Raw genomic sequence first — 23,196 nt, forward strand, 5'->3', positions numbered from 1 at the left:
CTAGGCCATGTGGTCTCAACCCCCCCACCCCCACTTTCACTGCTCCAGCCAGCAAGCTGACAAGGCCTGGAGGAGGGAACATGCACTTATATTCGGGAATGGGGTTGCCTCTCGATGCAAGGCAATGGCTGTCAGGCATGATCTCATTATAAAAGTGTAACCCAAACACCTAGGTATATGGTTCATTGTTCCATGTAGTGGCACACAGAACACTTACAGAGAGAAAGAATGAGTCTCCTCTATAGCCTTAGATGAAGGCTTTTAGTTCAGATTGTAGAGGCTTATGGACTAAGCTCCAGAGGTCCCAGGTTTGAGAGTCAGCAGTTACAAAAACATTTGTGAAGGGTTGACTTAGGATAAAAATATCAATAAATAAAGACTTTTAACTAAGACCTCAGTTCCTCAGGATTTTTTTAAGATATCCTTGTTAGTGTTAGCATATACATTCACAGACTTTTAAGCCTAGAAGAGACCAATTATAATCATCATCTCTGACCTCCTGCATAACGGAGGCATGTAATTTCATCCATTTACTCCTGCAGGGAGCCCAATAGCTGATAAGCAAAAAGTGACTGATTATTTCAGCTTAAATGTTTCATTGAATAGATAGTTACTGTTGTTATAGGTCTTTGACTGTACAGTACTAATCCTTTAAAATAGTAAAAGCCCCAAAATATGCCAAACTGTCTGGCTTTGTTTTAAAAGAAAAATGGTTTTCATAGTGCTCTCTAGCATAAATATATGCAATGTACAGGGAAAATAGCAAACACTAATGTGATCTCATCTACTGTTTGTCTAAGGCAAAATTGTATTTTTAAGGATGACCATAGTACAAAGTTTGTCATTGATATGAAATTTATAGTCCCATTTTGCACTCAGTTCAGAGACTTAGACAAATGATGATTGTAGAATTTCAGGAAAAGGACTTTTTGATGTTGATTGATAGATTATTAGGGAACTTTGCAGCTTAATCAGCATTTATTTAAGTGCATATTAAGCTCCTTGAGGAGAGATTTCTATTCCCTGACAGTTTTGTACTCATTTACCCTTGACTATTGATTGATAAGATCATGTGGGTCATAAAAAGAGCGTCAAGAAGCACTTGGGTTAGGTTTTCTTCAGTGTATTCAGGAGATGACAGTTCTGCAATAATGTCTCTAATTATTCAAAGGATGGTAGGGAATTATCTTACCATTAAATATTGCCTGTGTCTAAGTATACATGCAGTAAGTCTCTAGCTTGCCTCATAAATCCATCACTGAGTAGAAACATTCTTCCACTGGCTGGAAACAATGTAATTTAATCACATCACGTCATGCACTTGTGGCAGAAGGGGGGATACTTCATAATTGAATCTCCCTGTCTCACATGAAAATGGACTGGCTACACTCTCTGAGGTCAATATAGGGCAGAGCCTCATCAGGTCCCTTTTTGTAAGAAGGGGAAGGTCTGTGTCAGAATTGTAACAAGCTTCTCTCCTTTTCTCCTCATTCTGTATCTGTGCCATCAGGAATAAATCCATCTAATGCATACTCAGTCTACATTCACCAGTCCACAAAGTCCCTTGACTGTTTTAATTCTCACACCCAGACTTCTCAGATATCATATGCCCATTGTGGTGATATCTGCCTGCATGTCTTTTGATTGGTGATCCCCCACTCAGAGCCATCTTCCTCTTTGTTGGGGTACTGCCCCATGGCAGAGGATCCCAATAGCAGGGAAGCTTGGCAGGGACTAGTAGGTAAGTGGGATATCCTCAGTAGATGCAGTGGAACAGGGTCTCTGAACCTTAGTGGGTCACGTGATATCTGCTGGCTGTGTGACATTTACACCCTCCCTCCCACTGAAGGAATAACTTGGGAAGAACATACAGGGACAGTTGTCTTCCCCAGGGCCATACTCCAGCATTTTTTTCTGCCAGAGGAGGTCCTCTTTCTTCTGTCCATTGGTATTTCCCATCAAAAATATCCATTTAATGTCAAAATTAAACCAGGCCATTTATTTAGGCTCATGCCACCCTCAGGAGTTCAACAAAACCAATATGTGTATATGGAGTGCTGCACGCTTGTCTTCTATAACCAGCCAGTGTTGGTGAGTTGATGCTGAACGCCAGAGGTCCTGGGAGCTAATGCAAACTCTTTTCAGGATTCAAATGTAGCTTTAGGGCAGGACTTGAGGGAAAGCTGTGTATCCAGCTTGGCTGTTGTATGAGTATTCTGAAGTCTTACCACAGAAGAGACTTTCTGAATGACGTGGGTGGTGTCAGAGGGTCAGGTTAACCTATCCCAGCACTTTCTTATCCAGGACTGTTTCCTTTTTGGCTCTCTCTTTAAATGTACACATTCAAATTATGTCTGTCTTTCCCACACAATCTTTTGGGGTCTGGTTCTTCCCCCGCCCCAATTCCTCCCAACCCTAGCATGGTTCTAGTCAGAACTCCACTGTGTCTTCTGCTCCCTGCAGGTCTCATTTACTGTGGAGTATCTGCTCTTCTTTTACAAGGCCCTGCTTCCAAGCTGCTCTCACATGAGTTTTGGTCACCTGATTCAGTCTCAGACCAGAGCTGGAGCCTTAGCACCTTATAGATCCAGATAGTCTTAGCCTGGATATCTAAAATATCACCAGGCAGTTTCGCACAACTCACCAGAGTAGTCACTTCTACTTAGGTGAAGCATGGTACACCGACATATGAATGGTACAAATGAGCTTAACAGGGTGGAGTGATAAGGAGAATGTGGCAGAGTCCTATCCTGTGGCTGCCTCTAGCCCCTGCTCTCAGTCATAACAATGTACTCCTAACAAATGTTTGCTCTTTTAACAAATGAATGTCTGGATGGCTTCAATTTGCAATGCTTTGTAGAGCAATCAATTCCAAATACCGTGTTGTAATTAAACATGAATGCAACTGGATATTGTGTGTTCAAGAGTTTGACACAAATATTAGGTTTGCCTTCTGCCTGATAAACTATGAAAGAAAAGGATTTTGGACGGAGGAGCAGAGAGAAAGGAATAGTGAATAAATAAAGTAAATAGCATTTAAAACTGAAGCATACAACATGAATAATAGAAAACAGATTGCAAGATTGCCTGGGGGAGTGCTTACATGTGTTTAAATTTTATGGCAGTCACATGTCCCTAATAAATAGCACAAGCTCTTTCTCTTGTCTAGAGATAGTCCTATCATTTAAGAAATTGGGAACAAAGAAAAAAAAGCCTTAAAAACCTTGAATTCTAGTAGATTTTCCCTCTGTAGAATCCTAAATGGAATGTAGCTGACTAACAATGTTTTTGAGGAGAGCAAGATATTATACAGAAATGTAAGTTCAACTGAGTCTGATGGTCAAGTTCACTGCTAAAACTTTCAGCTCCAGGAAACACAAAGTTGTTTTTGTCTTTGATAAAGCATTGAACTATCCATGCCTGAGCAGATTACTGGCTTTAGGGGATGCAGTGCTGTGTGCAGTTTTACATCTAAAACAAATATGGGATTGAAAAGTCCCTTTGTACTTTAAACAGACATTATGGGCCAGATTCTATTACTCTTTGGCTGTGTCTACACTAGCTCCCAACTTCGAAGTGAGCATGGTAAGTAGGGTGTCAGGAGATTATTAATGAAGTGCTGCAGTGCATAAGTAGCACTTAATTAAGCTAAGTAGCACTTAATTAAGCTAATTCTCCCCCACGGGTTTGAGGAGTAAAGGGACTTCAAAGCAACCCAGGCACTTTGAAGTACCCACAGGTTAGCTGCAGCTACATGCAGGCCAGCACTTCGAAGTTGCCATGGGGGAGAATTAGCTTAATAACGTGCTGCATATTCACCACAGCACTTCATTGATAATCTCCCAACACCCCATTTATCATGCTCCCTTTGAAATTGGGAGCTAGTGTAGACACAGCATTAGTCATATTCAGTAGGACTTTTTTCCACAAAAAGGTGCATTGAAGTCAATAAGACTACTCACTGAATGAGATTTTAATAATCCTGAAATGCCAATATCATAACTTGGTCCTATGTATCTTTTGTATCACGTGCAAGTCTGATTATGGGAATAATGAGTATCTGAATGGACTCACAAACTAGGGGTTAAACTACTTCATACAGCAGGACCTAGCATATATTCGGACAGGTTTGGAAAATGCAAGTGTGTATAAATAATTTCAAGTAGCCAGTAATACAGAGTTTCCAGTATGAGAGAACCAACAGCTGCCTTTCTTTTTTATTAGGGAACAGTAAGGTGTCACAGATGTTAGACTGCTGTCATACTACCCCAGTAAGAGAGAAAAAAACCAAAATCCTGGGATCCAAATGCACCTAGACTTGGTCATTCCAGTCCATCTCCATGACAGAAAAAGAGGAATTGATAGAAGACAGCCCTGGACAATCAGAGGTTGTGGGTTAAGTAGAGGGAGAGCGGCCATGTCTGGTCATGAATGTAGTGACATTTTTGCCTTAAAAATTCACCCCACCTCTGATCATTCTGGGGAATAGGCTGAGACGTTTTTATGATTGGTGGATGGTCAACTACTGATCAGAAAATGTACGGAAAATTGTAAACTTGGGAGCCTATAGTTTTTAGGCTCTTCCTGCTACTAAGGGCTTGAATCAGGTATAGTGCTGATTTAATGTAAGCGCAACTCCATTCCTACTAAGATATCATACTAAGATATTTGGCATTGCCAGAAAAGGGGTGAATAGAATGAAGAAGGCAGTAGATCAAATAGCATGGTCACAGATACACTGCCCCTCCCTTTTGAAAGGGGCATACAAAAGCAGCTGATTGAAAATGCAAATGAGGCACTTATTTTGCATATTTAGCACCTGATTTGAATAGTGCAGCCACTCGCTTTTTGGGCATGCAAAACAGCTGTGTAGATGGGGTTCCTTCAAAAGGAAGCCTCCCTTTCGAAAGCACCCTTCTTCCTGAAAAAAATTGGGAATAAGGGTACTTTCGAAAGGGATGCTTCCTTTTGAAGGAACCCCATCTACATGGTTGCTTTGCATTTCAAAAACAGCACTTCTGGAATGGCAAGTGGCCACTTCTGCAAATGAGGCACTGAATACGCACATCAGTGCCTCATTTGCATTTTCAATCATCTGCATTTGCATGCCCCTTTCAAAAGGGAAGGGCAGCGTAGATGCAGCCTCTAAGAAGAATAATGTGGGTTCCATCCAAGTAGATCATGTTGTGAATAAATAAACACTCTTTGATAGATCACTCAAAAAGTTACTGACTGGTTTAAAAAAAAACAACTTGAATTTAAGAAAGTATTTGATATTATCCAAATAGAGAATCTGTGGGGATATTGCTAGAAGATATTGGGTAAGAGAGAAACAGATCAACATAGTTCCATGTGTTGGAAGCAGATGCACAGTGGGTTGGATGGAGGCCTGGGTGTGCAGTTCAATATTCTAACTGGACTTAGACCAGGGCGTGTTATCAGCAATTTGCATTGCATTAGCAATGGACTGGGTGGTGAGGGGGATGGTATAAAATTGGTTAGCAGAGGAGAGTTATGTGTCCTGGACTTTGCCAAGGACAGTGCTTTATTAAGTATGATGTGGAACAGAATGATGGGCCTTCTTTCAGAGATGGAAAACTGATGGAACTGAAAATAAATGCAGAGGAACAAAAAGAGGGAAGTGGAGACAAGATGCAAAAGTGTATGTGGATGGAAAAGAAATCAAATAGGTAGAAGAGTTCTACTCATAGGGGAGTGTGATGAGATTTGAAGGCATCTGAGATAAAGACATTCATGTGAGATTAGCAAAAGCAAAACCTACTTAGGAATGTTGTACAAAATGTGGTTCAATAGGTTTCCACACCAAATTAAAAGTAAGATCACATTGTGTGATTCTTCGGAGCACACTACTGTACAGAACAGAGAATTGGCTGCTGAGAGTGGCTAAGAAAAAAAAGTTGGAGGCTGCCTACTGCATGTGGTTGAGGAAGACCTCATATGTTTCGTGGAAACACACAATAATAAATATGAAAATAAGGGAGCTGACAGAGTAGGACATGATATAAAATATATTGAAAAAACAAAAGGCTTAAATATTTGGATATGTAAACTAATTGGTTTAAAAAAATAGGAGCAAGTATTCAGCCAGCTCCCTTAGCCCAGCTTCCACCCAGCCAGGCTCCTGTGGCTGGGGCTGAGTACCAGCACAAAAAAAGCACCATATGGAAGATAGGCGACATGCAAAACTAGTACGGAAGTTAGTATCTAAAGGAAGAAAGGGAAAACAAGAAAGTCCAAGAAAGAAGTGGCAGAAGATGGTGACAGAGGATACTGAATGTGCTGGCATCACCTGAGAAGAAATATCACAGCTAGAGAGCAACTGTTATTTAATATAGGAACTGGATTGCTCAATATGTCACCATCAAAGGAGGAACTAAGGTTGAGGTAATCCTATTATCTTCGCTAGAGCGATGACTCATTTATGCCAATGCAAGTAAGAGCAGAATTAGGTCCCGGATAGTATTAGTATTTTTACCCTTGGGCAATGTTCCCTTATAAATGAAACTGAAAACTTTGTCCTTTGTTGTCCTTCTTGCTTATGCTTCAAACTGTGGGCTTTGACAAAGGGATCTTTCTTTGCAGTGACCTGAAGTTTATCTGGAAGTGTACAAAGCCCTTCCAGATGATCCACGAATGGATGGAAGGATAGCTAGAAAAGGTATCAGATAAATATATTGTACTTGCCGAATGGACACAGTATGAGAATATAGCATTACTATAATGAATTGCCTATCAGCTAAACAGGTAATGCACATCTCCCCAGCAGACTCAGGAGGTAGTCTGTCTTGGAAAACTTATAAACTTAGTTGGTTCAGGGTCTAGGGTTTTTTCCTTTCATGGGGGGAGGAAATAGGTTTAGAACAACAACTTTTTTTTTCTTCAGGCATGGGTCAATGACAAATGGTTGTGTTTATTTCCCAGCAGAAACAGGAAATGATAACCTATCTTTTGGGGGGAAATCCTTTATCACCTACCCTCTCCTTTTTGCTGACACTGCTTTTAATCCCACTTAGGCTACGTCTACACGTGCACCCAACTTCGAAATAGCTTATTTCGATGTTGCGACATCGAAATAGGCTATTTCGATGAATAACGTCTACACGTCCTCCAGGGCTGGCAACGTCGATGTTCAACTTCGACGTTGCTCAGCCCAACATCGAAATAGGCACAGCGAGGGAACGTCTACACGCCAAAGTAGCACACGTCGAAATAAGGGAGCCAGGCACAGCTGCAGACAGGGTCACGGGGCGGACTCAACAGCAAGTCGCTCCCTTAAAGGGCTCCTCCCAGACACACTTTCATTAAACAGTGCAAGATACACAGAGCCAACAACTAGTTGCAGACCCTGTATATGCAGCACGGACCCCCAGCTGCAGCAGCAGCAGCCAGAAGCCCTGGGCTAAGGGCTGCTGCCCACGGTGACCACAGAGCCCCGCAAGGGCTGGAGAGAGAGTATCTCTCAACCCCCCAGCTGATGGCCGCCATGGAGGACCCCGCTATTTCAATGTTGCGGGACGCGGATCGTCTACACGTCCCTACTTCGATGTTGAACATCGAAGTAGGGCGCTATTCCCATCCCCTCATGGGGTTAGCGACTTCGACGTCTCGCCGCCTAACGTCGATTTCAACTTCGAAATAGCGCCCGACGCGTGTAGACGTGACGGGCGCTATTTCGAAGTTACTGCCGCTACTTCGAAGTAGCGTGCACGTGTAGACGCAGCTTTAAAGACCAAGGGAAGAATCCTGGCTACAACATCAAATGATTCTTCAATGTATTTCTTTGCAGGATGAGGCAAAAGATAGGACAAAAAGTCAGAAGACAGATGTAAAATATTTAAATCTTCTCAATGACAATTCTAGTGGTGTTTTATTCTCCATGGCTATAATTCTTCACTGTGCCCAAACTGTTCTACAGCAGTGAATGGTAACAGCTGGAGAGCGTACAGTGGCAGCCATAGGCAGCCAGTTCCAGCTCTTTCGTTCTCTGCCACCTGTCCTCAGCAGAAGCCAATGCAGGAGCAGTTCTGTACCTTCCAATCATATATACGTAATTTTATAGATATATTATTCCTCTAATGTAATTTTTGGATGTAATTTTTCGTTGACAAAGCCTCACATACCATCCTGGGATTTCTAAAAATAACAAAACAGTCTTCTAAAGATGTTTCTTTTGTTACCTGTTTTTACTTTATTTCCTGCTTACAAGGATACTACTTAATTCCATACGACATAGCACAGTTGTTTTGAAATATTCATGACTTTCAAACTGCATACCATGAAACTCTTCTAAGTATCCAATTCAAATGGATGAGACAACTCATTGCTTAGTACTTTCACAATTTTAGGATAAGAGGATTTACCTTTGCATATCTAAACCATGTACACAAGTGTTTTTTTTTTCACCTAAAAGGATGATTTCGTCTTTCTTTTAAATAGCATTATTATACCAAAGAAAAGCAGTTTATCAGTAGTTTGCCTCCAATGTTTTTTTTGGGTTTTGCTTTGTTTTCATATTCAGAATGTGTAGAATCAGGATTATGTTCTGATGTAAGCATCTCTGAAAACAAAAAGAAACAATCCATCTTTGTAACAGTTGAATTAGGAATTGTTATGTTGGGGATATATATAGAAATTAATTACAGCTGCACCATGCATATATTGCATTTTGTGACATAAATGTGTGAATAGACTATTGATATTGGTAACCGTCTTTATTTAAATACCTTAGCAACACGTTTGTGTTTTGAGGCAGATGAAATTTTTTGGATGAAGCATTTTTGTTGTTCAATCGTGCAGACTTGGGTCGACAGAAACATTTAAATTTTAAGCTCTGTTTTTACAGTTTCAAATCAAGGAATTTTGATTTTCTGATTTACAATTTTTGTTACAAAATTCCTTCAATTTTATTAAAAAACATTTTTAAGAGCTCTAAAATTGTTCCTAATATTTTGTTTCAGCCTGAACATTTTTGGCTATTTTGTTAAAAACCTACAGTCATTCTGAACTGAAACACATTTTAAAAATGGTTTGTTTCAACTAGCGAGTCCAAAAATTAATTATAAGAACAGCTTTAATTACATGATTATTACTAGAAGGTGTGCCCAGTGTTGTTTGGGTCCTTAACTCAGTTAATTTTTGTTTTTCCTCATTTAAGTTATTGCTTTGGGGTGGGGCTGAGGGTGAGGGGTTGTGTGTGGAAGATGTCCCAGGAGAGAAGAGTACCCCCACACTCTTTCACTGCAGCAGCTTGGAAGCAGGGGAGAAGTGCGTCTCCATGGCCACTGCATTTCTAGTGGGCACAGATGGAGAATGGATGTGTGCCTCCCAGCTGGGGGAGACAGTTTGTTAAGATTATGTATTATTGTTAAGATTAGCCTGCGTGTAATGGTCTCCAGTAAGTTGTACCCTATTGTGCCAAACACTACACAGTTTATATAGCTGATACTAACTCTGTGAAATTATAGTGTATTTAGTGAGACCTTTCTATTAAATCACCTTTGACAAGGGGTATAATTCCATAATTTTACTGGGAGTTCAGTGAAGCATTTAGAAGTATATACAAGGGGTAAGTTACCCGTTTACTCCTTTAATTGTCTTTGTTTATGAAAATCAGTAAAAAATCATTATTTTTCCCCTCTCAGGAAAAAAAAAATTGTCCCCCATAAAGACTCTACTGGAGTCAATTGGTATTGCATGGTGGCAGTGAATGAACTTAAAGTTATAACCCTCATGTTTATCTATGAGTTTCTGAAGTGTACTTCCAAATGCATTTGATCTTATTAGTTCTCTTAATGAGTAATTTCCTTAGTAGCAGCAGGTGTCTTTTTGTTGTGTGGTTTTACATAGGTTAATGCTTCTTTTTAGCATTTTGTGACTTCAGTGCTAGATTTTAGTGCAATATTGTCATTTGGTCTGCTGAGGTATTTTTACACAAACTTTTAGTGGGATCTTTTAAAGGATGCCTGTTGACTACTTATGACATCTTCCTTGAGTACTCAGATTTGGTTATTCCAATTGGTAGAACAATGCATTTGGTTTATCTATGTGTCTGGAAAAGTAAAAAATGAGACAATTGACCTTAAAGAGAACTGACTAGAAGAAAAACAGTTGAAAGTTATAGGGAAATCAAAGGGGTGTTCCTAGAATCATAACAGTGAGAGAAACCCTTGATGGTCCACTCACATAAGGAGGACTGTAAATATAGTGAACTCTGACAATTTCTTCAAGTGGAAGAAAAATAATTAAATTACCTGTTGTAATTAACCATTCCCATGCCTACACACATACCCAACAATTTTTCTCACATAATTGGACTACACACTTTAGTCATGGACATTTTTCCTGGGAATAACTAATTAACTGGACCTCTCAATCCTACATTTAGCTGCTTGCAGCAAAGCCAATGTGTTCCTCAGTATTTTGTATAGCAGTGAGCACCATCCTGTTTTTGTATGATCTTCCAATCAGTTCCCGCTGAGATCATGTACTGACTTAGAAAAGTGCATTTTATAGTGTTTTAGATCAAGATACAGCATTCACCAGGAAGTTAGTTCATAACTTCTGATGGCGATTCCATGAAACAAGAACTGTCCAGACAGCTAGCTGTGCACGTTTACGATTATCATATCATACCATAGAACTGAAAGGGTCCTTGAACAGTTGAGTCCAGTCCCCTGCCCTAACGGCAGGACCTATCACCATCCCTGACAGATTTTTTTAACCATTCTTTTACATAACAGAGGCTACGTCTACACATGCACGCTACATCGAAATAGTCTATTTCGATGAATAACGTCTACACGTCCTCCAGGGCTGGCAACGTCAATGTTCAACTTCGACGTTGGGCAGCACCACATCGAAATAGGCGTTGCAAGGGAACGTCTACACGCCAAAGTAGCACACATCGAAATAAGGGTGCCAGGAACAGCTGCAGACAGGGTCACAGGGCAGACTCAACAAGTTGCTCCCTTAAAGGGCCCCTCCCAGACACAGTTGCACTAAACAACACAAAATCCACAGAGCCAACAACTGGTTGCAGACCCTGTGCATGCAGCATGGATCCCCAGCTGCAGCAGCAGCAGCCAGAAGCCCTGGGCTAAGGGCTGCTGCACACGATGACCATAGAGCCCCGCAGGGGCTGGAGAGAGAGCGTCTCTCAACCCCTCAGCTGATGGCCGCCATGGCGGACCCTGCTATTTCGATGTTGCGGGACGCGGATCGTCTACACGTGCCCTACTTCGACGTTCAACTTCGAAGTAGGGCGCTATTCCCATTCCCTCATGGGGTTAGCGACTTCGACGTCTTGCCACCTAACGTCGATTTTAACTTCGAAATAGCGCCCAACACATGTAGCTGTGACGGGTGCTATTTCGAAGCTGGCACCGCTACTTCGAAGTAGCGTGCACGTGTAGACGCGGCCAGAAAGTGATAGGAGTGCTTATTAAGAGTGGAGTACTTAGTAGGAATGACACAGAAGAGGTGTCTTGAATGTAAAAGAGCACTCACCTCATTTTCACAAAGGCACAATGCAGAAGAAAAGGGGTTGATGATTTACGCTATTATTTGTCTGTGTATGGATTTGTGGCTGGGGAAAATTCAATGTGGTGTTTCTCATCTGAGCAATGAAAGTTGTGATTTTCAGTTTGCTTGAGGGTAAGTGGCAAAGGCACATTTCACAAAGGAGCTAATTGAAAGGCCTCCTCAAATTGCAGTGAGTGTGTGTGTGTGTGTAAAATAACTGCTCAAGCTACTCTGGCTTTTGCAATTCCCAGTAATTATTGCACATATTACATATTTTCTAAAGTCACTTTGTGGGAAAAAAAATTAGGAGCTATACAAGGACATGGAATTTTACATAAACTTCTGTACAGTACATTAGTGAAATCTTTGTTCTTGGTTGGCAGGGATGATATATGTTCATGTTCCTTCTGAGAGATTTTTCAGTTGGGATTATCTGTGTAGGTAATAACAAGAAATGTTTTCCACTAGCTTAAAAACCTCTTCAACTGTACTTTTGTCATTTCTCACAAGTAACATGTTCACACAACCAATAATGTACATTTAAATTTTATCTGAAATATAGTTCCCATTTGTGTTTTCTTAGGAAACAGTTCTCATGCTTCTAGATATTGGAAACAACACATTTTAAAAAATTGCCTGTGCAAAGTATAAGATTTTTTTTTTAACCTTGTATTTCAGCATTTGATTGTGATGGTAATGTCTTCTTGTTGCTAAAACATTTTATTATACTGCCTGTTGTGGTTTTGGCAACATTCACTCTACACAGCATGCTTAAAAAGAAACTTGTTACTTAGAAAATTTAATGAACAGTAAATTCAAAAACAAAGTCGCTTTATGACATGGTTTTCAAATCAGATTTTGGCATATAGATTTCAGCGTTTTTTTTTTCTTTTCCCCCAGATGTAGGTGCCTAAAGTGTAGGCACCTACCTCCATATTTATTTAGGCATCAAGCTAAATAGCCTGATTTTCAAAGATGCTTGGCATCTATAATCAGTTTCTAAAAATAATGTCCTTTGTTTATATGCCTACATTTAAATATTTTAACATTTAAATTTACCCAAGTTAAGACTTTTACCGTTGTGCAAAATTTACTTACTAAAAGGTAAGACTTTTTTGTCATGCACAGATTCTGTATGAATAATTTGAATAATTTGAGGAAGTATTTTGATTTTTATTCAGATTTCCCTGGGGATATGGTGGTTGTTATTCATTTTTTTTAATAGCAGTAATAATATTATTACTGCTGCTGCTATTACTACACTGGTACAATGCTCTTGTACCTGCACTACTTTGTAGTTGTTTGTGTGATCACTTTCTCGGTGATGTATTTCTATATAGCAGTCACAACGTGCATTATAATCCCTCGTCCTGAGAATAATATTTAGTCTCTATTCCAAAACTGCAATATAATTCTGACATTCCTCTACACTTGGTTTCTGCCCGAAGGTGTGGGGTGTGTGTGTGCATGTGTCTGCGTTTGTACACTATGAGAGAGATCTCTGCAATCATTCTGAAAATATAAGGAGAGGGAGAAGAGAAATCTCTCAGTATTTAAAAGAAAAAATGTTATATTTCTACCCTGCTAGTGCTTGGATTTAAAAAATCTTTTGATGTTTATAGCCCTCACAAACACTATTTAGTAAGGCCTCACAGTGTCCCTGGTGAAGTAACTCAATAAGTAATTATAAACTCAACCTTGGCTGGAAATATATTTCTTAATGTCAGAATTTGGGAAGCAGTCATTCAAACACCACAGTGATCATCTCATCATAAATACTTGGATGATGGATAGATAAATAGAAACAGGATTTTTAATGCAATATATCTGTGGTTCTCAAACTTCATTACACCGTGACCTCCTTCTTACAACAGAAGGTACTACATGGTCCCAGGAAGAGGGACCAAAACTGAGCCCACTTGAGCTCAACCAAACCCGAGTCCACTTGAGCCAAATTCAGAGCCCCACTACCCCGGTTGGGGAGGGCCAAAGCCGAGCCCCAGGGCTAAGGGGGGTGGGGGGCTATAACACTGAGCCCCACCACTAAGAACTGCAGTCCTTGGTCTTCAGATTCTACCGTGGGGGCTTGGGCTTCAGGTTCATCCCTGTGTGGTGGCACTAAGGGTTCAGATCCTGGCTTCAGCAAAGCTAAACCAACCCTAGCAACCTGATTAAAAAGGACTATGATTCACTTTGGGATTCCAACCCACAGTTTGAGAATGGGCACTTTTACAGAGATCATTCAAGAACCATGTGAACTATATCTCACAAAACAAATGGGGTGGCTGGTGGAGGAGAAATGAGGTAGTGTCCTGTGTGACAGAATCATTTTTGTTGATTTAAAATATTATATAGATCTGTGATTTCCCTTCACAAATTCATAAAAATAATTATGAGATTTCACAATTCTGACTGCATCTGCATAATTCTGTTGTATTAGGATGCTAAAACTCCAGGGGGTATAGAGTATGGAGTGTTATCTTTAGATTAATGAATTGAGATTACAGGAAATGTTTCGAAATCACTGTCAGAGGCGAAAGTTGTTGGGTTCTTTAAATCTCAGTGGGTGATTGTGGTAGAAAACTGTGCTTAAGAAAGTGTATGTAACTGTCAAACTGTCTGGAGTTTTTAAAGATGATTGGGAAAGAGAAAGAAGTTCATCATAGAATTGTGGTAGAGCACTTGGTTGCAGGTGATTTTGATTCAGTGACAAGAACACACAAACTTTGTTTACACAGTGTCAGTTCTTACTAAAGGGGTGTAAATTCTGTTGCACACTAGTATATTACAAGTTAAAAGTTCCCTAATCTGCAACTACATTGCTCTGCACCAGAAAACTTCAAGTGCACACCATGGGGTCCTCATGGGCCAGTCTGCACAACGTGCTAATGTCAACTAGACTTTACTTCTCTCTTTGTGCTGACTAGCACAGTATATAGACAAGCACTAATGGTAAACCGTAATCAGAGCCTTAATTACCTTTTCTCTTCACAGGCAGAAGTCATTGATGTGCAGTATGGGTCTGCAGAAAATTTGGTCCTGGTTCAAGCCACAACAAACATCACCAACAAAATTGCACTTTTGAAGCTAGGACAATCACCTTTACTCTATAAGGTTAGTTATCTGAGTGATTTCTTTTGTTGTAAGTTTTCTGACGCTAAAATGGGGTCCAGTGTTTTCATCAGTGCTCCATCTCTGTCACAGCAGGCCAGTATTTGTTGGAATTTAATAGATCCTTAACTCTTTCCTGCAATTGTCTGCTGCATTGGCTTAGTTCCAGTTTTGATATGTCAACTAGTTTATTGAATTGAATGATGCAGTATCAGAGGGTGCCTGGTGATAGTACCATATTTTCCGCGGTGGTGTAAATCTTACTGTGAGGGAAGGCATCTGTAAGGCAAACAGGGAGCTGAGTCCAAGAAAAGAAGCTGCTGAGAGCAGGGGGAGCTGGACTCTTGTCTGTCCAAAATTTTCATGTTGTTTTATGGAAATCCCTGACTCAGGCATTTTTGTATCTAGTACTTGGCCTCCTGGAGACTTAAACGTGCCCTGAGGTGAAGCTGAGAGCAGCCCATGTCTGCTTCACCTCGGGCTTTGGAGACTTTTATTAACCTCGCTGGGCTGACTTCAAAATCCAGTGCTTCTCAATTATGATGGTGCTCTTCAGCAGTGGGGCTGACAGCCACCATGGGCCCCAGGACAAGGTGGGAGGGGGAACCAGCTCCATGCTCCAGAAGGGGCGGGGCCAAATGCAGACCTCCCAAGCCACATTGCTGGCTGCCCCCCTCCCAACCACCCCTCACCCTATCCAGAGCTGCATGGAGCAGGGTAGCTGCAGTAATTCATGGGGGTCTGGGGGCAGCTGCCCCGGCCATCGGTGAGTAAAAATGAGAGTGTTCTTGGTCTTCAATATTTTGTTTGCTTTAACCTGGTTTAGTTATATATACTATACATGAACAAGCTGGCTGAGTAGCATTGGCTTTTTAGCTGTGTTCCCCAGTCTTACAGCCTCTGAGGGAGGGAAGAGACATGGAGAGGAAATCATTAACTTGTATCAAGTTTTCCGCCATAACATTATGTTCTGAGTGGGGGTAGTGTGTAGGGGTGGCATGCTGTCTAAGACATCTGGCTTCAGCTTTCCCCTTCCATTGAAAGCCAGCCACTTCCCCAGTATAGCAGATAACCAGAATGATATTTTGAAGAGACATAAAAAGGTGGGATATGTGTCTGTATTTGCTCCTTACCATCTCTGAAGTTGCTGGAGAGTGCACAGAGATTTAACATGTGGTTCATTTTCATTTGCAACTTGACAGATCCAAATATAAAAAAAAAATTGAGCTATATGTGTTTTTATGTAAAAACCCCACTATTTCTATTGTGAATGTTTTATAAACAAGAATTACATTAGTTTGGTATTCCAAAAGACTCTGCTGGCTGAGTAAATAATTAAACAAGACACTTGATGCCCAACTCACAGAAGCAAATTATAAAAAGACCATTATCTCCAGATTTTATAATTAGAAGAATCCTGAGCTGCTCTGCTGACCACAGAAATCACAATAAAGACCAAGTCAGAGGTTCATAAACTAGTTGCTTAATATTTTTTGAATCTTTGTCTCAATGAAAATGCCATTTTTAATGGAATAATTTCAGTTATTGATCTAAATTATTTAGAGCAATCTCATTACATACTTGAAAGGCCAGTAATCATGGTTGGAATTTGACTTGTGCAGCAGCCTCATGCATAGGTCTTATGCACCATTTCATTGTTAAATGCCAGGAATGATGAAATAACAATCAGAGTTTGTATATTGGAGCCTTGAATAAGAGACAAGGTTTGCAGTACAAAATGGACAACATTATTTTGTACATCACCTACACAGTGGACTTAAGTTTCTTGATGCCATTGGAGTACTGGCTGTGGAGGAGATGTAGTGTTGAACATTAACTCTTCTGTTGAATGTACCCACCATCTCCCAGAGATGTGAATTCATATGCTGGAGCACATGGTATTTATGTGCAGAAGGGTGATAAATTTCACCATAGATGATAAGTAAACCATTTGGTGTTTAAAAGTACCTGCTCAAGAGAGAGCACTCAGACCCATTTATTTAGTTCACACACAGAAATTTCCTGATCTGATGCTATAAAATACAGGATGACAAAAAGACAAATTCTTTGGGACCAGTTTATGTTCAAACAGTCTGCCCTACGTGAGGGGCTGACGTAGCTGCTCTCTTCCTGCGAATGACTTGTGTCTCATACTCACAGTTCATTTCCTGTTTCTCCTATTGCTGTAACTGTAGTGGAGTGCTTGCCCTCTGCACTGTGTCATGTTGGATGCATTTGAAGGTAGTGGGTCGGGAGAGAGTGTGTGAGCACTCCTTGTTGACCTAGCTAGAAGGGTAAGCAGCCTTGCTATCCCCACAGGAGTGGGAAATTCAAGGTGCATGGCCCTTGTAATTTATGTGCCCCCTGTTTCACCGGGAATGAACACATATAGTGAGCAGCAATCCAACTCTCTAGGACAGGTGAGAATTACACAATAATTGTAATGTGCAAATTCCTTCAGAAGCACTATTGGCCTGACGTACTTTATCAGGAATATCATAGCTAACAATCATGATTTAATCATTTGGTAGAGGGATTCAATATAAAGCATAACTTTAGTCCTACTTTAACTTTTAATAGCCCTGAGACCCAACCACTGTAGCTTAAAATATTCACAGTTAAACATCTTTTTAAAAATACATTACGTGGAATGTTATTTTAAGGCAGAAATATCTATATCTGAATAATTTACTGTCTTCATAAATAGTAATATAATTGCTTTTGAACTGCTATAAAGTTTTTTCGAAATGTGCATTTATGCACAGGCTATTGGCTAGTATGTATGAGTTAAGAACTCCTCAATGGCAAATATTAAATATCCTTTTTGTTTTCCAAAAATGTCCATTTTAATAGCATATGGAAATGTCATAATTTTTTTAACTTCAGTACATAATATTAGTGTCCATTGTTTAGAAAATTGTTTGTCTTCCCATCACCTTTTAGGAGTAGCACAATGTAACTGAGAAAATGATATTCTAATATCTCTGAGTTAGAGCACTCAATGTTTTTCTGCTTAGCTTGAAGGGGAGTAAACACAAGAAGTACCACTAGAAATTGATAGGGGAGACATTTGAATGTGTTGTTACTGCAGTGGGGCAATAGCATTGTCAAGTGCCTAGGTTTTGAAAAGGGACCCTGGCAGTTGTCATGGAGGTGGCCACAAGGGCTTTGTGGATTGCCTCTGCCCTGAGCACTGGCTCCATAGCTCCCTTTGACTCGGAACCATGACAATGGGAGCTGCAGGGAGTGGCAGTGGTGGGGATAATGGATACAGATGCCTGATTGTGCCTCCAATTAGAAGCTGGAGGGATGTGCAGGCTGCTTCCTGGCAGCCACCTGAGGTAAGCACTGCCCAGAGCCTGCACCCCAAAGCACCTCTCATACCCTAATACCCTGCTCCATCTCAGAGTCCCCTCCTACACCCTAAACCCCTCATTGCTGGCCCAACTCCAGAACCCACCACCCGTCCCAGCCAAGAGCCCCTTTCTATAACACAGACCCCCAAGAGCCATCACACCTTTCCCACCCCAACCCTCTGTCTCAGACTGGAGCCCCCTCCTGTACCCTGAACCCCTCATCGTTGGTCCCACCCACAGCCTCCACACCCCAGCTGGAGCCCACTCCTTCATCCCAACCCTGTACCCTCAAGATGGAGCTCCCTTCCACACCTAGTACCTCTCCTTTCTTACCCCATTCTGGAGTCTGCAACTCCAGATGCAGCCCTCACTCCTTTCCACACACCCCTATCCAGTCCAACCTGGTAAAAGTGAATGAGTGCATGAAGATAGGTGAGACTGAGCAACAGAGGGAGGGAGGATGGAGTGATGGGGGAGGTGAGGGGTGTCCAGGATGTGGCCTTAGAGAATGGGTGTGGCAGGGGCTGTGACAAGTGTTTTCAGGTTTGTGCATTTAGAAAGCTGACAGCCTTGCAGGGGAATGGAATCATCCGGAAGCTATCTGCTGGGTGAACCTGGCTCTGTTTTGATTTGAAGGTATTTTTTATATAGCATAAATATGTAAATTGTTGTATGGACATAATTTCTGATGTTTCTAGGGCTGTGGTTGTCAAAGGATCCTAAAGGAGTTAGGTACCCTACACCCACCTTAAGTCTGTGGAATTTGGAAGAATTTCGTCCCTGGCCCTTTGAAAACCCCAGCTTGGGTATGTAAAGCTAATGGAGAAAAGTGTGTCAGGGTTAACCAGAAGGGTCATAAAAAGCCCACATTATCACTCTGGCTTGTCCCCCACTTAGGGATGATAACTTAGTTCTCTGATTGTTTGGGTGGGAGATAGTCCCACACCAGTTTTATGAGTTAGATTATCAACCACGGGCCCAGAATTGAATAAGATGGCAAGAGACGGCCCAGCTGGTGAGCCGAGACCAAGGCAAAACACTTAGAGTATGTGGGGGTGGCTGGTGGGCAATAGATGCTATAGTCAATTGAAGCACGGGGCTCTGAAGGCATGGAGCTCAAGGCAACCACTTTGCTTGCCTTGCCGTAAGGTGAGGTCTGCAGCCAGGCATCCGCGCCATCTGAACAAACCACGTCTCTCCCGGTCAGCTCTCAGTGCCACATGGACCACGCTGCACAGGTCTGGTGGCAGTTTGAAGGGCTTCTGGCTTTAGTCGCTGCTGCTGCTGTTGTACCACTGATGTCTTGGAGCCTTGGACTCTTTTAAATTGATGGTCTTCCCCCTGTTGGTGGCTCTGGGTGTAGGCAGAACAACATGCTTTTTCCCCTTAGTGTCAGCTCAGGTCCTCATGAATGAGGGTTTGCCTAATTCTCTCATGTCGACCTGGCCTGGGATAGTCCAAGTAAATATGAAGTGGCTCCCAAATCTGCCTACGTCAATCCTTTTGATCAAATGTATTTAAAAAGGGCAAACGAGCAAAAGATTCATTTTGAGGAAGAGATGGAAGATTCTTGTAAATGAGCAAATGCAGTATTTTGAAGGCTTGCTCTTGGCAAAGTGTTAATGTGTGGCAGGAGCTGAAAATGGAATTGTAGAAAAATTGTTATAGAAACACAAAGTATTTTAAACTAACATTCTGAGTTTCACTGAGTAACCTTTTCATCAACAAAAAATTTCTGTCTTTGGCTATATCTTTTCTTTTCAAAAGCTGAAGGTGGTTTAAATGGAGGGAGAAACAATTTATTGTAAGGGCAAATGATGGACTGTATGAGTTAATGAGCAAAAGAATAGATTGGCCACTGTGATTCTGATACAACAGGTCCCCGCTCCCCAGATGTTTCGAAAACTTGGTGTTATTTTGCATGGACAGCTGGGTTCCAAACTGATGGCCTGAGCTAGACAGGCACTTTTGGGTCTCCACTGACTCTCCCTCTGTACCCAGAGTTCTGAATGAGCCACGCACCTGGATTAATAAACTGTTATTTTCCAGAGCAGGCGGTACTTAATTTTCACTTAAGAAAATAGCTCGGTGTATTTGTGTGCTTGATTAGGTGTTTAATTGCACATAACTATATGTACTAAATTTATCCTTTGAAAAATTAGTCCTGTTCAAGTTAACAATCATTACTTTCTTAAGGTTGGGTAACCACATTAAAGCAGGCTGCTCCTACAATGTACTATATCTGCTAGGGGCTCCAGTAAATTAAAAAAAAAATGATGTGGCTTCTATTCAAACTTGGAGGATGCCTGAAATATTAAAACTTGATTCTGGGGGGCTCTGAGGCTTTGTGCAGATTTTGGAGGTGTGGAATCTAGACATAATTTTATATTCACCAAGTTTCTAAACAGTAAATGAGTAACCCATGCAATCATCCAATCTCCTGTGTATGTGCCAAGTGCTGATGAATGGAGCAAAATCAAGTGAAATGGCTCTGCTGTGAGGAAATTTCTTTGAAGTGCAACACAGATGGTGGAAGAAATTTGTACTCTAAATATATATGTTACCCAGTGTCTTCAAAAACATATGGCTGATGAGTTATTGAATGGTACTGGAAAGGTGTAAGATTCTGCTCCTCTCCATCAGGAAACTTGGCTCTTTTTGTTCTTCATAAAAACCACTAGCTACACTTTGTGCATGTCCACTGCATTCATTTTCATGGCAGTAAGGCCTGCATTACAGATCCTCTGTGTCATATGGAGAAGTATGGAATTCCTTGCCCCGTATGGGCCACTAAGAGAACAGGAGACAAGCATTCATATCGTGTCCTGATTTCAGAAATGCTGTTCAAGATGAAAGTTGACCTCAAAAAACCTACTGTTAAATTAGTAGGCTGTTGGTTTTTGATTCCATTCTGACTTTGGCCATAGTGGTCATCAGATTGGCAAATCTTAGGTTGTTTAATTTGTTTTAAAATTTACCCGATACATTAGAAAAGTCAGAAATTAACCCCTTCCCACCTATAAAGTGGTATCTTAAGAATTACTGTAGCTGCATTTCATGAACTTCTTTCCTGATGAGGCCGGGAACTTCAGCACGGTTCTATTATAAAATATTGGAATGGTCTCGTTGATTTCAGTAGTCAGTACCAACGGACTGAAAATTAAGCATGTGTTTAAGGGCCTGTAACTGGACATACTCCTCCCCAGCTCTGGAGTTCCACGCAAGCCACCTTGGGCATGTTTTGATTGTCAACACTTCTATGAGTATTTATTTCTGTTACCACCACAACACAACGCTATGTGACCAGAATGCTGCATGAGCCACAGTCTCTCAGCACTCTGTTACTGGGTCTAAATTCTGTGTCGGACAACAAGATTTTGTAACTGGAAAATGTTGCTATCTCTGTAATGAGAAGTTCCGCACAGGTTTTTATATGTCTGCTAACCACTGGCTGATACCAGACAGTCTAGATAAACTGCAGTAGAATGAACTTATCCAAGCGTGCGCTAACCTTCCATTGATTTTTGTGGGATTTAAAGAGAATGCCAACAGCACAATGGGTATAATGCAGGAACAGAAGTTAATTGTTAGCGGTACTGATACAACAGTCATACCATCGACTCATTTTGCCAGTACCAAAGGTTAATGAATTACTAATGAGCTCCTTTGAAAATCTGAGTGATTTTATTCCTATTGCCTTGGGGGAAAAAAATGTAGATTTTAAATGTAATCATAGTTTTTACATTTCTTTCCTATGTGTCTGCTTTGTTTTGGAAACATTGCTGAATAATGAGGAAGTGCCCTAATAGGAGAATAAAAGAAATTGATTTTCCCAAGACACAAGGAAGAATATTCAGGTTTAGGTTGCCCTCCATGCACAAAAAACTTGTAAGGGGCAAGACATGCAAAGAATTTTCAATGGTGAAGTTTCCTCCAGTAGTACAGTAAACCCTCGATTTAACAGACTAATGGGGAGGAGGGGTGAATGTTAAACCCAAATGTCCATTAAATTAGAGGATTTGCTGCCAGTCTGTCCCCCACAGCCCCAAAAAATGCTCATGAATCTCAGCCACTGGAGCCAGAACTGTTGCTGCAGCTGGGAGCCCTGCTATGGTTGGAGGTTCTGCTGTGGCTGGGAGCCCTGCCACAGTGGGAGCCACTGCAGCTGGGGCCTCTCCCACAGCAGCAGGAGCCGCCACTGCTGGAGGCTGTGCGGGGCCTGGAGGAGCCACCTCTGCCACCGGAGCCACCATACACTCCTTCCACCAGGGGTGGGGTGCGTACGTGAGTGCTGTCTTCCCACCTATGCGACATGCTTCTGGTGGGAGCGTGGGGTCGCTCCACTGGGTGGAAGTGACAGACCCTCCACCCAAGCATCAGTAAGTCACCTATGTACTTTATTTTTTTGGAGGGAATGAGGAGTAGAGGAGGATTTAGGCTTTGATGGCCTGGTTGAGTGGCCTTTGGAAATAATGGGGGTCTGGCAGATGTCTGTTGTTCCTAAAACCCACTGAACTGGGGTCCGTAAAACTGAGGGTGTACTGTATTAGAGATGGGACAGGTCTGCTGATGAGGATAGAGGCAAAGGTGACATTTGCTCCAAGACTTGGAGATTCAAAGGGACCCAGAGTCCTGGCCACTTCTGTAGCTGCTGCCACCTGTTTAAATTGCCACAAGAGCACTGCTGTGAGGGCTGGGGGTTTCAGTGTCCTTGTCCAGCTTCTTCTACTTGAGGCCTCATCGCTTCCGTGGAACAGAGCTGGGCCCCTCCAACTTTGCTCAGGGGCCCACAGAAGCTGTCAGCTCCTGAAGATGCCTCTTGTTTTCATACTTTCCCCTTTTCCCATACCTCATGAAAACATGGATCCTGAAGTACTCTTGTTTTTTGTGGCCTTTGCTCTTCAGGCTCACCCTAAGAGTGTCTCTACACATCAAAGTTGTTTCAAAATAACAACCACTACTTCAAAATAACTTTGTGAATGTCTATACAACTTAACAGCTATTCCGAAATAGTTTTGAGAGTAGCAGCTGGTGTATTTAGAAATTGGTAAACTTCATTGTACTAGGAATAGTGCCAATTTCAAAATAGGTATTTCAGAATAGGGGCTGTAGAGACAGGGTATAGAGCCTATTCTGAAATAAGCCATTGTGCGTCCAATGGCTCTATTTTGAAATTGGCTCTATTATG

At 41.4% G+C, this 23,196-nt stretch overlaps 1 protein-coding gene across 1 annotated transcript in view; it reads left to right on the forward strand.

The window, feature by feature from the left end:
• Nucleotides 1-23,196, forward strand: part of NAALADL2 (N-acetylated alpha-linked acidic dipeptidase like 2) — a 962,837-nt gene that overhangs the window by 544,840 nt on the left and 394,801 nt on the right. The window contains exon 9 of the mRNA XM_075004140.1: nucleotides 14,536-14,655. Coding sequence (XP_074860241.1) covers nucleotides 14,536-14,655 — 120 coding nt within the window. The remainder of the gene's footprint in view (nucleotides 1-14,535; nucleotides 14,656-23,196) is intronic.

Source organism: Carettochelys insculpta, chromosome 10 (genome assembly GCF_033958435.1).
Source record: "Carettochelys insculpta isolate YL-2023 chromosome 10, ASM3395843v1, whole genome shotgun sequence".
Classification (NCBI taxonomy): Eukaryota; Metazoa; Chordata; order Testudines; family Carettochelyidae; genus Carettochelys; species Carettochelys insculpta.